The sequence below is a fragment of the Rhinopithecus roxellana genome, chromosome 12, assembly GCF_007565055.1.
Source record: "Rhinopithecus roxellana isolate Shanxi Qingling chromosome 12, ASM756505v1, whole genome shotgun sequence".
In the NCBI taxonomy this organism is placed as follows: Eukaryota; Metazoa; Chordata; class Mammalia; order Primates; family Cercopithecidae; genus Rhinopithecus; species Rhinopithecus roxellana.
In genome coordinates, this window is record NC_044560.1 from 10,346,986 (window position 1) to 10,361,415 (window position 14,430).

Consider the following 14,430-nt stretch of genomic DNA (forward strand, 5'->3'; position numbering starts at 1 on the left):
CTGGAGTGCAGTGGTGTAGTCAGTGATAGCTCGCTGCAGCCTTAAACTCCTGGGATCAAACAGTCCTCCTGCCTCAGCCTCCAGAGTAGCTGGGACTACAGGCATGCACCATGTGCCTGGCTCAGAACTTTTTTATCTTGCAAATCTGAAACTCTATATTCATTAAATAATAATTCCTCATCACTCTTCCTCCATATCAGCCCTTGGCAACCACAGGGAAGCTTGACCTTAACTTTTGTTTCCTGCAGAGCAAAGGCTGAGTGGTACAGAGCTCAGGGCTATGGAATCAGATATGTTGGGTTTGATAGCCTCCTCTCACTATAAGCGACTTTGAACAAGTCCCTTTCCCTCACTGAGCCTCGGTTTCCTCATCTGTAAAATGGAAGAGGATAATAGCTGTTGTAGGAATTTATAATGCCTATAAAAAGTAGATATCCAATAATGCTATCTTTGGTTATTATTATCATTATGGTAAGTGAGTAGCTGAAAGTGCCTCAAAGTTGTAAACATCAGATCTGGGATTTTCATTCAAGCTTGCTGCTTTCTTTTCTTCAAATAAACACATAAATATTAAAAAAAAAAAAAAAAAAAAATAGATAGGGTCTTGCTATGTTTTCCAGGCTGGGCTCACATGATCCACCTGTCTTGGCCTCTCAAAGTGTTGGCATTACAAACGTGAGCCACCATACCAGGCCCCTGCTGCTTTCTTGCTGGGTGACTAAGAAAGTCCCTTCACCTCCCTGAGCCCGTTTCCTCATCTGTAACCTGGGAAGGTGAGAGATGATGTGGGTGTATGTTCCACAGACAGAACAATCTCTGGAACCATCATCCTGGGTCCTGATCAAACCTCTCTATAGAAAGTCCCCTGGGAAGCCAAGTTCTGCAGGGAACAGAATCCTGGCTATGGCCACATCTCTCACCCAGGGCCAGTCCAAGGTAGATGCATGATGAGCAGGAAGGCGAGATGGTCGGGCGGGCAGGGCAGCAAACCCACTGTTCCCACTTTGCCCTCCGCAGGACAGCATGGCTCTTGCGGCCAAGGTCTGGTGGTGCCCTTGGAAGCGCCTCTGGTTAGAAATGGGGCTTGTTCCCAGCTACCCTCTCCCTCAGTCCCCTTCCTGCCAGAGGTAGGTTTGCATGGGGATGGGAGAGAGGATTTGTGGGATGCATTCCAGGGCTCAAAGCAGGAGCCCACATCCTGCCATTCTCTGCCAGTCCTCATCTGGATTGGACTCTGGGAAGGGTTGCAGGGGTGGGGTCCAGCTGGAGTCACTCTGCCTGATCTCTGGGGAGGATTGCTAGGGTCTTGCTAGCTGCTATCTGGGTTGGGGAAGGTGTGCCAGGTGAGCTTGGCATACCAGCCTCTATTGCTCTGCAGCTGGGGCCTCTTCCAGCCACTCTCTGGGCCCTGGGCTTGATGTACCCCATCAGCACATATGAGAACTGGTCAGTTCCTATCACCTCCCTCAGACGGTGTGGGCTCTTGGGGTACAGACCGCAGCTCACTGTCTCAGTATTCCCATACTGGGCTCAGAGCCTGGCATACGGTGGCAGGAGTTCAATGAGTAACCATTAGTTGGCTGCATGAGCGAGAGGGTGACAGCTACTTCCTTGGGGAGAAGGTAGAAGTGGCTGTGAAACTTTCCACTGGGGCTAGGTTCCCCTGTGAGAGGGCAGGGAAGGTCCCTGAAGCCTCTGGAAGAATGGACCCTCAGGGGTCCTGGTTGGGGGGCATTTAACGGCAGGTAGAGCCCACCTGGCCTGGGGTTTCCCAGATTACAAACTGGGAGGAAAACAGAAACACTGAACAGCCGCATGGTGCTTCCAAGAATCAGGCACCGTTCTGTGTTTTACGTTTCTGGGAAAAAAGTAATACTATTGGGGGTCCCCTGTGCAAAGTGCAGACAATAACAGTACTCACCGCACAGGCATTGTGAGGATCACAAGTTGTTCAAGGAGAGCATCTATCATCACTACTGGCAACTACTTTTGGCTGTAAACTGGCTAAGTGGCTAGGACTCCTCTGTACCCTTTAGTTGGCATAATAACTCCTTCTGGAAGCTTCTGCCCACTCCCAGCTGGCTAAGGTCCCTTCCCGTGCTCCCACAGACGCCTTGGCATCAAGTAGGTGCTCAGCCCATATTCAGGCATACACAGTAGCAGGCTCACCTTCTTGGTCCCGTACATGACTTCCATGAACTTCTCATCGGCGTCCTGAAAGCGCTGGTCGAGGAAGGAGCTTGTTTTCCGCACCAGGTTCCAAATCATGTAGTTGTTGAGCAGGCTGCGGGGAGAGGAGGCCAGAGAGACTCAGGGACAAGCCTAGGCAGGGAGCATCGTGGCCCTTACCCTGCTGGCCCCTAGGGGGCTCTCAAACTCGGTCTGTGACCCCAGGCCCCTTCCAGCCTGCCCAGGGTTGGTGGGTTACTGCTCCCTAACACGTGTAATGTAAGCTCTTCAAGGGAAGGCCTGGGTCTTCTACCACAAGAAACGCCTCAGTGTTTAGTGCAATCACTTATATACCACAGGTACTCAATAAATGCTTGTTGCCTAGCTGCTCTGTGTCTGGAAGCTATGAAGCCCCAGCATGGAGACCCAGCCCAATGGTGTATGCTACAGGGCTGGGATGGAGAGGTGACTACCACTTCTACAGCTTGGAGGTGCCCCAGCCAGAAGGCCAGACAGGCTAAGAATAGGAGGGGCAGGAAAAGAAACACAGCCCAGCCAGGCCAAGGTTTCCACGATGACAGCTCCCACTGCCCCACCCCCAGCGCACAGGGAACCTATCTGTGGCTGTTGCCACCATTGCCAAGAAGTCACCTTGGGACTGTAGTGAACATCTAATCTCTAATCAGAATCAACCAAAATGCTGGAAAATGAGAAGGAGGAAGTAAAGAACTGTATTTGTACATGACAGAATACTATGCAACCATGAACAATGATGGTTGCAGAGGTTTTGAGATGACAAGGGGGAGAATGTTCAGGATACAGGTCAAGGGAAAAGGAGACTAGACATTTAGTGATGATAATGGGAAAAAAAGACCACATATTAGAAAATCCATCTCTCTTTCCCTCCTCTCTCCTGCCCTCCCCCCCGCTTTCTCTCTACATATACACACACATACACCACAAGATCAATAGGAGTCATTTAAAATTTTTCAGAGCCTGGTGAAGTGGCTCATGCCTGTAATCTTAGCACTTTGAGAGGCCAAGGTGGGAGGAATGCCTGAGCCCAGGAGTTTGAGACCAGCCTAGGTAACATAATGAGACCCCCATCTCATTAAACAAATTTTAACAAGTTTGGGTGGGGAGTTAGGAAAAAAATAAGTTAAATAAAATAATTTTTTTTCCTATTTTTTTGGCAGTTTTCAAAAAAATTTTTAAAAATTCTAAGTATTGGCCGGGCGCAGTGGCTCAAGCCTGTAATCCCAGCACTTTGGGAGGCCGAGACGGGCGGATCACGAGGTCAGAAGATCGAGACCATCCTGGCTAACACGGTGAAACCCCGTCTCTACTAAAAAAAAAAAAAAAAAAAATACAAAAAACTAGCCGGGCGAGGTGGCGGGCGCCTGTAGTCCCAGCTACTCGGGAGGCTGAGACAGGAGAATGGCGTGAACCCGGGAGGCGGACCTTGCAGTGAGCTGAGATCTGGCCACTGCACTCCAGCCTGGGCGACAGAGCGAGACTCCGTCTCAAAAAAAAAAAAAAAATCTAAGTATTGCCGGGTGGTGGTGGCTTATGCCTGCAATCCCAGCACTTTGGGAGGCTGAGGCAGACAGATCACTTGAGGTCAGGAGTTAGGGACCACCCTGGCCAACATGGTGAAACCCCATCTCTACTAAAAATATAAACATTAGGTTGGCGTGGTGGCAGGCACCTCTAATTCCAGCTGTTTGGGAGGCCGAGGCAGGAGAATCACTTAAACCTGGGAGGCGGAGGTTGCAGTGAGCCGAGATCGCGCCACTGCACTCCAGCCTGACAGAGTGAGACTCCATCTCAAAAAAAGAAAAAAAAGAAAATCATAAGCATTAACTAAAAATAATAGCCAACATTTACTGAGTCCCATTACATGCTAGGGACTGTATTAAATCACCTCATATGGATTGTTTCGCTTGATTCTCACATCACCCCTAAATGGTAAGTGCTAGATTTTTCTATTTGAGACAAGGTTTTCCTCTGTCTCCCAAGCGGGAGTGCAACAGTGCAATCACAGCTCACTACAACCTCTGCCTCCTGAGCTCAAGCAATCCTTCCACTTCAGCCTCCCTCTCGAGTAGCTGGGATGACAGGCACATGATACCATGTCTGGCTAAATTTTTATTTTTTGTAGAGACACCGTCTCGCCATGTTGCCCAGGCTGGTCTTGAACTCCGGGACTCAAGTGATCCTCCTGCCTTGGTCTCCCAAAGTCCCGCAATTACAGGCGTTCGTGCCCGGCCACAGATGCTATCTGTATCCCCATTTTATGGAGGAGGAGAATGAACTTGAGAAAGAATAAGAAATTTGCCCAAGTCTACAAAGCTGGTAGTTGGAAAGAGGCTGGGATTTAAACCTGCACCCGTAACCAGGATGTCCTGCTGCCTCTCATAAAAGCCCGCCCAGGTCCCACTCTCCTGAGTCAGACTGTCATCCCCACCCCTGCCCAGCCTGCCCAAGAAGAGGGCTGCCTGTGAGAGGCATGGCCCAGGCCACTGGGGGTTCCCTTACCATTTGTCGGTGTTGTTGATGAGAGTGGAGACCTGCTCAAGGTATTCCTTGTCATAGACCACAATTGGCTCGGATTCGTTGATCTCCACGGGGTAGAAGATGGTGTTGAGAAAAGGTAACCAGTTGATGGCGGGTGCCAAGGTCTGCAAGGGAAAAGGACAATGTGACTCTGTGGGGCTGCTTCTGCTCATAGCCCAGGTCTCCAGGACGGGCTTCTACAGGAAGCAAAGGAAAGAGCTTGGGCTTGGCGCCATCTGACAGCGCACTGGGCAGAGAGTCAAGCAGAGCCTGGTGGACTTTTGTCAGAGATGCTGTAGGTAGAATTCTAAGGAGTCCAACACCAAAATTTAACTCGAAATGAAACGAGGATGGAATGAGAAGATGCAGCAGCTACCGCTACCATTCAGCAAGCGTCTCCTGTGTGCCAGGAGCCGTGGCAAATGATTCATGCATACGATTCCAACCAGTCCTCGCGAGAGTCCAAGCAGTAGGCACTATTATCCCTGCTTCATGGATGAAGAGACTGAGCTTCAGACAGGCCTGAAACAGTTGAGCATGTAGAATCTGCAGCCAAACTGCCCAGGCTCATCTTCTAGCTCTCTTCCTTGCTAGCTGTGTAACCCTAGGTAAGTTAATGAACCCTTTTGGGCCTCAGTATCTTGTCTGAAAAGTGGGGATCACCATAATAACAGAATCCACTTCACTGGGTCATTTGTGAGGACTGAACAAGCTTATGCTGTCTGTTCTATTCCACATGGGCTTCTGTAACATCAGTGAGCTTCTACATGATTGGTGAATTCAGGATGACAGCAGTATAATGTGTGGGCTGCATTGGTCTGAAGGTGATGTTTCTCAGGCATGGGATTGGGAAGGGTTGAATGCCAACCTTCAGCAAGAAATGAAAAGCCCTCAGCTCAGCTGATGCACACAGCAGGCTGGTCAGCTCTACCTTTTCTTTTTTTTTTTTTTGAGAGAGAGTCTCACTCAGTCGCCCAGACTGGAGTGCAGTGGCACGATCTCGGCTCACTGCAAGCTCCACCTCCCGGGTTCACACCATTCTCCTGCCTCGGCCTCCTGAGTAGCTGGGACTACAGGTGCCCGCCACCATGCCTGGCTAATTTTTTATATTTTTAGTAGAGATGGGGTTTCACCATGTTAGCCAGGATGGTCTCAATCTCCTGACCTTGTGATCCGCCCGTCTCAGCCTCCCAAAGTGCTGGGATTACAGGTGTGAGTCACTGCGCTCAGCCTACTTTTTTTTTTTTTTTTTTTTTTTTTTGAGACAAAGTCTCTCTCTTTTGCCAGGCTGGAGTGCTGTGGTGCCATCTCGGCTCACTGTAACCTCTGCCCTAGGGTTCAAGTGATTCTCCTGTTTCAGCTTCCTGAGTAGCTGGAATTACAACAGGCACCCACCACCATGCCTGCTTAATTTTTGTATTTTTAGTAGAAACAGAGTTTTGCCATCTTGGCCAGGCTGGTCTTGAACTACTGACCTCAAGTGACCTGCCTGCCTTAGCCTCCCAAAGTGCTGGGATTACAGGCATGAGCCACCGCACTCAGCCTGGTCCGCTCCATTTTAAGATGACTGAAAACAAGCTCTTGCGCCTGGGGCTTCCTCTCCTCACAGAAGCTCCTTCCAGCCCTGTAACTCTCAGCCTCCAGCAGGTTGCACTTTCTCTGTGACCCTAAAGGTGCTTGCTCAGAGCTCCCTATCTTTTTTTTTTTTCTTTTTTTTTTTTTTGAGATGGAGTTTCACTCTGACACCCAGGCTGGAGTGCAGTGGCACAATCTCAGCTCACCGCAACCTCTGCCTCCTGGGTTCAAATGATTCTCCTGCCTCAGCCTCCTGAGTAGCTGGGATTACAGGCGCGTGCCACCACACCTGGCTAATTTTTGTATTTTCAGTAGAGACGGGGTTTCACCATGTTGGTCAGGCTGGTCTCGAACTCCTGACTTCATGATCCACCTGCCTTGGCCTCCCAAAATGCTAGGATTACCAGCACTTTGAGCCACTGTGCTAGGCCAGAGCTCTCCGTCTTATCTGCAGGGTCTTGGTGTCCACAGCTAGCACTTCCCAGCTGGCACTTTCCCCATGGCAGCCTCCAGCCATGCTGAGGTACTCCTTAAGGTTCCAATTATTTTTTTGTTAGGATTCTGGTTACAAAGTTGCACAACTTTAAAAAAAAAAATTGTGGTACACTTTGGAAGGCCGAGGCCAGTGGATCACCTGAAGTCAAGAGTTCGAGACCCGCCTGGACAACATGGTGAAACCCTGTCTCTACCAAAACCATAAACATTAGCCAGCCGTGATGGTACATGCCTATAGTCACAGCTACTCGGGAGGCTGAGGCAGGATAATCGCTTGAACCCGGGAGGCAGAGGTTGCAGTGAGCCCAGATCACGCCACTGCACTCCAGCCTGGGCAACAGAGTGAGACTCCATCTCAAAAAAAAAAAAAAAAAAATTGTGGTAAAATACATATCACATAAAATTCACCATCTTCACCATGTTTAAGAGCACAGTTCAAGCAAGGCCAGATGCATTGGTTCATGCCTGTAACCTCAGCACTTTGGGAGACTGAGGTGGGCAGATCGCTTGAGCCCAGGAGTTCAAGACCAGCATGGGCAACATGGCAAGACCCCATCTTTACAAAAAAAAAATTAAAAATCAGCTAGGCATGGGGGCCTGTGCCTGCAGTCCCAGGTGGGAGAATTGTTTGAGCCTGGGAGGTTGAGGCTGCAGTGAGCTGAAATCACACCACTACACTGCAGCCTGGTTGACAGAGTGAAACCCTGCCTCAGAAAAAAAAAGAGCACAGTTCAGGGGCATTGAGTCCATTCACACTGTTGTGCTACCATCACCACCACTATCCAGCCATGGACTGTTTTTTTTTAATTATTATTATTTATTTTGTTTTGAGACAGAATCTTGCTCTGTTGCCCATGCTGGAGTACAGTGGTGCAATCTCAGCTCACTGCAACCTCCACCTCTCGGGTTCAAGCGATTCTCCTGTCCCAGCCTCCCAAGTAGCTGGAACTACAGGCACACGCCACCACCCTTGGCTAATTTTTTTCTTTAATTTTATTTTTAGTAGAGATGGTTTCACCATATTGGTCAGGCTGGTCTCAAACTCCTGAACTCTGGTGATCCACCTGTCTGGGCCTCCCAAAGTGAGAGGATTACAGGCGTGAGCCACCATGTTTGACCCCACAGATTTCATCTTGCAAATGTGAGACTCTACCCATTAGGCAATAACTTCCCACTGGCTCCAACTCCCACCCCTGGAAACTACCATTCTACTTTCTGTCTCTATGAACTTGCCTACTCTAGGTGCCTCATAGAAGTAGAATCAGGCAGCATTTGTCCTTTTGTGATTGGCTTATTTCGCTTAGCACAATATCCTCAAGTAAAATTGCCTAACTTTTGTTCTGCTCTTGTTCTATTTTCCCCACCTGTACTGCTATTTCTAGTGTATGATTTTACAGAACACAAGGAACTACATATACTGCTACAGCAAAAACGCCTGTACATGTCAATCACTTAGAAGGGTATGTCTGGCATTTGGCAAGCAATCCATCAATGTTGGCCATTACTATCTTTGCTCAGGGTCTCCCATGTATGTTCCTTGGCCTGTCCAATTCCAAATTCTCTTTCATTTTCTTGAAAAAGGACAAAATGCAAGACAAAGGAGGTGAGAGAGGCTCCACATATGGCCTTCATGCGGAAAAATCAATCAGTAAAGTAAAATTGATCTGCAACTTAAGACCAGTCTATAGCCCGTTGGTAAATACCGATGACACTCGCTGTGAGAGAGGTAGCCATAAACCCCCACTTAACAGATGCTGAATTTGCAGATGGGGTAAGGTGACTTTCCTGAGGTCGCACAGTTAACTAGCCACTGTGGAGGTCTAAAACCCAGGTTCACTCATCTCTTTGGGTTTAAAAGGGCAACTCAGCTCCTGGGGAACAAGGACCTCAAAGGACAGGTGAATTTGTGAGGAAGGCAGGTCCTGAAGGCAGTGGTGTGCTGGTAACGCAGTTATTAACTGCACCGGGCACGGTGGCTCATGCCTGTAATCCCAGCACTTTGGGTGGCCAAGGCAGGAGAATCACCTGAGGCCAGGAGTTCAAGACCAGCCTGGCCAGCATGGTGAAACCCAGTCTCTACTAAAAATATAAAAAAATTAGCCACCAGGTGTGGGGGTGCACACCTGTAATCCCAGCTACTTGGGAGGCTGAGGCATGAGAATTACTTAAGCCTGGGAGGCAGAGGTTGCAGTGAGCCCACATCACTCCACCGTACTCCAGCCTGGGCAACAGGGCGAAGCTCTGTCTCAAATCAAAAACAAAAACAAAACAGTTAACAACTGGCTCTCAGTTTCTGGGTAACTTGCCACCATGGCTGATGGTAAAATACCTGCGGAGCTGGGAAGAAAATACCTGCGGTGCAGCGGACTTGGGGGCCAGGGGGTCCCGGTGCATCCCTGCCTGCCTGGCAGCTAGGTGAGCTGGCAAGAGCCCTGGGCTAAGAATGAACAGACCTGGATCAGCGTCCCCAGGAGGTACCAGCTCTGGGACCTCCAGCCTTTTTCCATTCTTTCTCTAAAATGCAGACAACAGCCTCCCCTCCCAGAGCTGATGGATTTGTGCCTCTTGTACCTGCTTGCCCAATAACCCTGAGTTTCTTTTCTTTTTACCTTGTCCTGTCTGCCGTCCTCCTGGCAGGAGGCCCTTAGGCAGGTAACCTCTGAGGCTAATCTTTAACATTTCTATGACTACAAAAATTGGATCTGTGCTTGTGAGATCTTCAAACAGGACTCCACCATTAGAGCCACCTGACTGCATGACCTGCTGGCAAAGTCCTTGGGAAAATCGACAAGTTTACAAACTGTCAGTGTTTACACAGTGAACGAGAGCTTCATAAACTGCAGACAACTGGAACTCTCTGATCAAGGTACAGATATAAGATGGTGAGAAATCCCTGTGTACTCCTCAACACATCCCTGGCGCTTTAGGGAATGCAGGTGTTCTGTGCAGGGAAGTTCCCATGACTGTGAGATAAGATGTGTTGACTACCAGGATTTTCGCATTTTCCATCCTGACTGCTTTAGCGAACTCCTGTCTTAAACACATGTGCCTAGTTCCATCTCCATGGAGATGGCTTTTTTAACCGACTAGGACATTCCACTTGTGACTCACACCCTCTGGGGCACACCGATGAGCTCCATTTTCCACACCTGCAGCCAAGGAGTACTGTGGGTCACAAACCAACCAAATCAAATAGGTTTGAAGCCGGGAGAGAAGAATGCTTCTCAGCTTCATCTCAGCGGGAGAAACGGGTAGAAAATGCAGCTCAGGCCCAAACAGCCTTTGGCGTGAGGGTCCTAGAAAGGAAGGGGAAGGTCCTCAGGTCCCCAGAAGTAATGGAAGTGTCTGATTCACAGCTCTGAGTTCAGATTCTGCTGGGGGCTAGCCTGGAACCATTCTGTACCCCAGTAGGGCTAGCCTAGAACCACATTGTGAAGCCTGGAGTGTTTTACCCTAAGTCACCTGGAGTATGGGAAGAAAACCACATTTCCAGACACCAGGGAACAAGACATTCTCTGTCCCAGAGTGGAATGAATCAAATTGATTTAGTGCTGGGGACCTGAGTGACATTGCTAATAACAAAGGAATAACAACAATAATAATGAATATAACATGTTATGCTTGCACTGGGCTGTGCAAATGAGTTTACTGAATGAAATCTCATCCTTTGCCTCAACTTATTCTCCCACAACCCTGTGGCAGGCCAGGAAGAGATTCTTACTTAGAACACAAGCTTCAGGGGGCCAGGACTTCTTTATTTTTTATTTTATTTTTTTGAGATAGAGTCTCACTCTGTCACCCAGGCAAGAGTGCAGTGGTGTGATCCTGGCTCAATGCAACCTCCACCTTCCGGGTTCAAGTGATTCTCCTGCCTCAACCTCCGAGTAGCTGGAACTACTGGTGCACACCGCCACACCTGGCTAATTTTTGTATTTTTAGTAGAGACGAGGTTTTACCATATTAGTCAGGCTGGTCTTGAACTCCTGACCTCAGGTGATCCACCTGCCTCGAACTCTCAAAGTGCTGGGATTACAGGCCTAAGCCACCATGCCTGGCCAGGGCGTCTTTAAATGTCAGACATAATTTTAAACATATGCATATATGCCCATTTTTTCTGGGAGACAGTCCATGGTTTTTTATCTGTTCTCAAAGGACTCCGTGACTTAAAATTAAGAACCACAGGCCGGCCGGGCGCGGTGGCTCAAGCCTGTAATCCCAGCACTTTGGGAGGCCGAGACGGGTGGATCACGAGGTCAGGAGATCGAGACCATCCTGGTCTACACAGTGAAACCCCGTCTCTACTAAAAAATACAAAAAAACTAGCCAGGCGAGATGGCGGGCGCCTGTAGTCCCAGCTACTCGGGAGGCTGAGGCAGGAGAATGGCGTAAACCTGGGAGGCGGAGCTTGCAGTGAGCCGAGATCGCGCCACTGCACTCCAGCCTGGGCGACAGAGCGAGACTCCGTCTCAAAAAAAAAAAAAAAGAAGCACAGGCCGGGTGTGGTGGCTCATGCCTGTAATCTCAGCACTTTGGGAGGCCAAGGCGGGCGGATCATGAGGTCAGGAGTTCGAGACCAGCCTGACCAACATGGTGAAACCCCGTCTCTACTAAAAACACAAAAATTAGCCGGGCGTGGTGGTGCCTGCCTGTAATTCCAGCTACTCGGGAGGCTGAGAGAGGAAAATGGCTTGAACCCAGGAGGCAGAGGTTGCAGTGAGCTGAGATCATGCCACTGCACTCCATCCTGGGCAACAGAGCCAGACTTTGTCTCAAAAAAAAAAAAAAAAAAAAAAAAAGAACCACAGTCCCTTGTGAGGACAAGGGCTATGTCTCATTTGTGTTCTGGCACACAGCAGGGGTGAGTGGATGAGCCAAGCCCATTTTACAAGGAAGGCAGCCAAATTCACATTAGAATTTAATCAGAAATATCTGTAAAAACATAAGGAGAGAAACCATATATTTCCTAAAGATCTTAATTGAACTTTGGGTACTTAGAACACAGAGACTGTTTGGCCAGGCGTGGTGGTTCATGCCTATACTCCCAGCACTTACAGCTCCAAGGGGCTTACAGTCCTCTGAATCTAAGCCCAGGGCTTGTGTACTGCAAGCTGCTGCGTCTGCTAAACTCCCCCACCTTGGCAGCTGTGCAGCTGGGAGGGAAGAAAGGCCTTTCTTCCTTTGCTTGGAAGGGAACAGAAGCAATGGTGATAGGAAGCCTCGGGGGAACCTAGTGGTCATGCTGGGCTGATGTGTTCAGGGCTCCTGTGCCTTCTCTGTTATTCCTGGCACAGACAGTTGGCATCATGGCCACAGTAGGGGGCTGAGGCACTGGGGGGCCCCTCAGGCTGAGAACCGGGCTGGAACAAACCAAATTATAATGCACAAACAACATCACCCTCAGCCTCAGAGCAGGAAAATAATGCCAGATGGTATCTAACAGCAGCTGGTGATCTCCATCCCGGCCCACGCAGCACCAGTCAGCCTCAGGCCAGTTTCTCTGGGAGCTGAAGGGCAGTCGGCACCAGCAGGAGGCCAGGCTCCCCTGACCCTCATTGCAGGCCCTAGCATGGCTTGCACCTCCGCCTGAGACACCCAGTGGCCTGGAAATGCTCACCCATTGTTAGACTCACCTTCCCTGACTTTCCACCCCTGGCTCCCAGGGCCCGCTGCTTTTGTCCAAAGCACTCAGCAACGAGACGGGGTTGTTTCTAGCTGGTGTCCCCCACTAGCCTGGAAGCACATGAAGTGCAAGGTCCCAAGGTGGCCCCATATACACCTGTCAGATGGAGGAGGGAAAAGGGCAGGGACCTAGTGTTCTTCCTGAAAGTAGAAGGAATGGACAGGTCGAATTTGGCTGGTCAGAAGGTAAGGAAGGAGGGAGAAGACACTCTGCGGGAGGCCCCCCGCCAGCAGAGAAGCAAGACCTAGCCACGCATTCCTGGGTGATGTCAAGAAACGGGAAGATCAGTGGTGGCCACTCTGCTGATCCCTCTGCAATGCCAGCTGATGCTCTGGAAAGAAGGAACCAGCCTATTCCCTCCAGACCCTCAAGGACCAAGCAGCTGCCAGGGGGCAGCCTTTGGCAGAGGCTGAGCCCTTGGACGTCGGGCTTCTCCAGTGGACTTCTCCAATGGGTGACAGAGAGCATCGCAGATCTAACGCCCTGTTGTACAGTGAGCCAATCTGAGTCATTTGGCTGGCTCTTCTGCCACTTAGGAGCCTCTGGACCTTGATCTGGCTCAGAAAAGGGAAGAGCAATAACGGAATTCACACTACACCTTTAGTAAGTGCTCACTGTAACCACGTTCGAGGCTCTTGGTGCTGGAGAGACTGGAAAGGCACTGTCAATGTAAGCTGGTGTGGTCATGACCCCGAGTCTCCCAGTAAACACTATTAATTACAGAGAAGCAGCCTGGAGTCGGCCAGGCGCCTATTTTGGAGTCACTTACTAGCTGTGTGCCCTTCAGCAGGTAACTTGACCTCTCTGAGCATCAGTTTTTCCATCTGTGGACTGGGCATAACCACCATCCTTCCTTTGTCACATAGTTTCAAGGACTAGATGAAATGAGTATAAAAGCCGCCAGCCCAGGGCCCTGACTGAAGCCTGGTGGCCATCCCAGCCTCCCCAGCAGCCAGTGCTCAAGTTACCTGCAGCTCGGCCGCCGTCACTTTGTGGTAGATGAGCTCCTCGTCTCGGCGCTTCTCCTGTGGGATGGTGATGTTGGCCAGTGCCGTCTCAAAGTCCAAGATCTGCTGCATCTGGGGCCGGATGGCCTCCTCGTCCCCGCCACCCAGCAGCTTCCCCAGCTGGACCATGTAGTTCAGATATCCGGTCAGCACCTGCAGGGCCCATACCCCAAACTGTCAGTGGCTGCCCCCTACTATCCACTGGACAAGGGTTGGGGGGGCTTGGCCAACTGAGTCTGGCACAGGGAGCCAGGGGACTGCACAGTGCCCCCAAGACACTCGTGGGGCCAGGTGTGGTGGCTCACACCTGTAATCCCGGCACTTTGGGAGGCTGAGGTGAGTGCATCACCTGAGGTCAGGAGTTTGAGACCAACCTTGCCAACATGGCAAAACCCCATCTCTACTAAAAATACAAAAATTAGCTGGGCATAGTGGCGGGCGCCTATAATCCCAGCTACTCAGGAGGCTGAGGCAGGAGAATCGCTTGCACCCAGGAGGAGGAGGTTGCAGTGAGCCCAGATCACGCCATGGCACTCCAGCCTGGGTGGCAGAAACTTTGTCTGAAAAAAAAAAAAAAAAAAAAAAAAGGAATAAAGACACCCGTGGGAGACACAGCATTGAGAATGATCTTGGGACCGTGTCTCTCCTCTGCTTCCCTGCAGCCTCCAGGAGAAAGCCCAAAGTCTTGGCTCATCTCACAGGTCCCCAGCTGGGCTGGTCCCTGTCTTCCAGGGCTTGTCCTGGGGCTGTCTTTCCATTCTTAGAATGTACCTTTTCTGACCACTCTCCACCCGTGTTCCAGGATCTGAATTAGGTCCCCATGGGAGACTTTCTCAGCTCCCCTTTCCCTTAGTTAAATAATACCTGCCTCCCCGACCAAACCACAGGCCCCATGGGACGGAGGCTATGGTGGTCTTGTCTGCCACCATCTCCCCAGCATCAGGCACT

At 50.2% G+C, this 14,430-nt stretch overlaps 1 protein-coding gene across 5 annotated transcripts in view; it reads right to left on the reverse strand.

Annotated features, from left to right (window-relative positions):
• The window catches only part of ECE1 (endothelin converting enzyme 1), a 132,027-nt gene that overhangs the window by 27,654 nt on the left and 89,943 nt on the right, over window positions 1–14,430 (reverse strand). For all 5 annotated transcript variants that reach the window (XM_030941864.1, XM_010364340.2, XM_030941866.1 and 2 more), the window contains exons 8-10: window positions 13,444–13,635; window positions 4,708–4,850; window positions 2,170–2,284 (exon numbers count right to left, since the gene is read on the reverse strand). In XM_030941864.1, coding sequence (XP_030797724.1) covers window positions 2,170–2,284; window positions 4,708–4,850; window positions 13,444–13,635 — 450 coding nt within the window. The remainder of the gene's footprint in view (window positions 1–2,169; window positions 2,285–4,707; window positions 4,851–13,443; window positions 13,636–14,430) is intronic.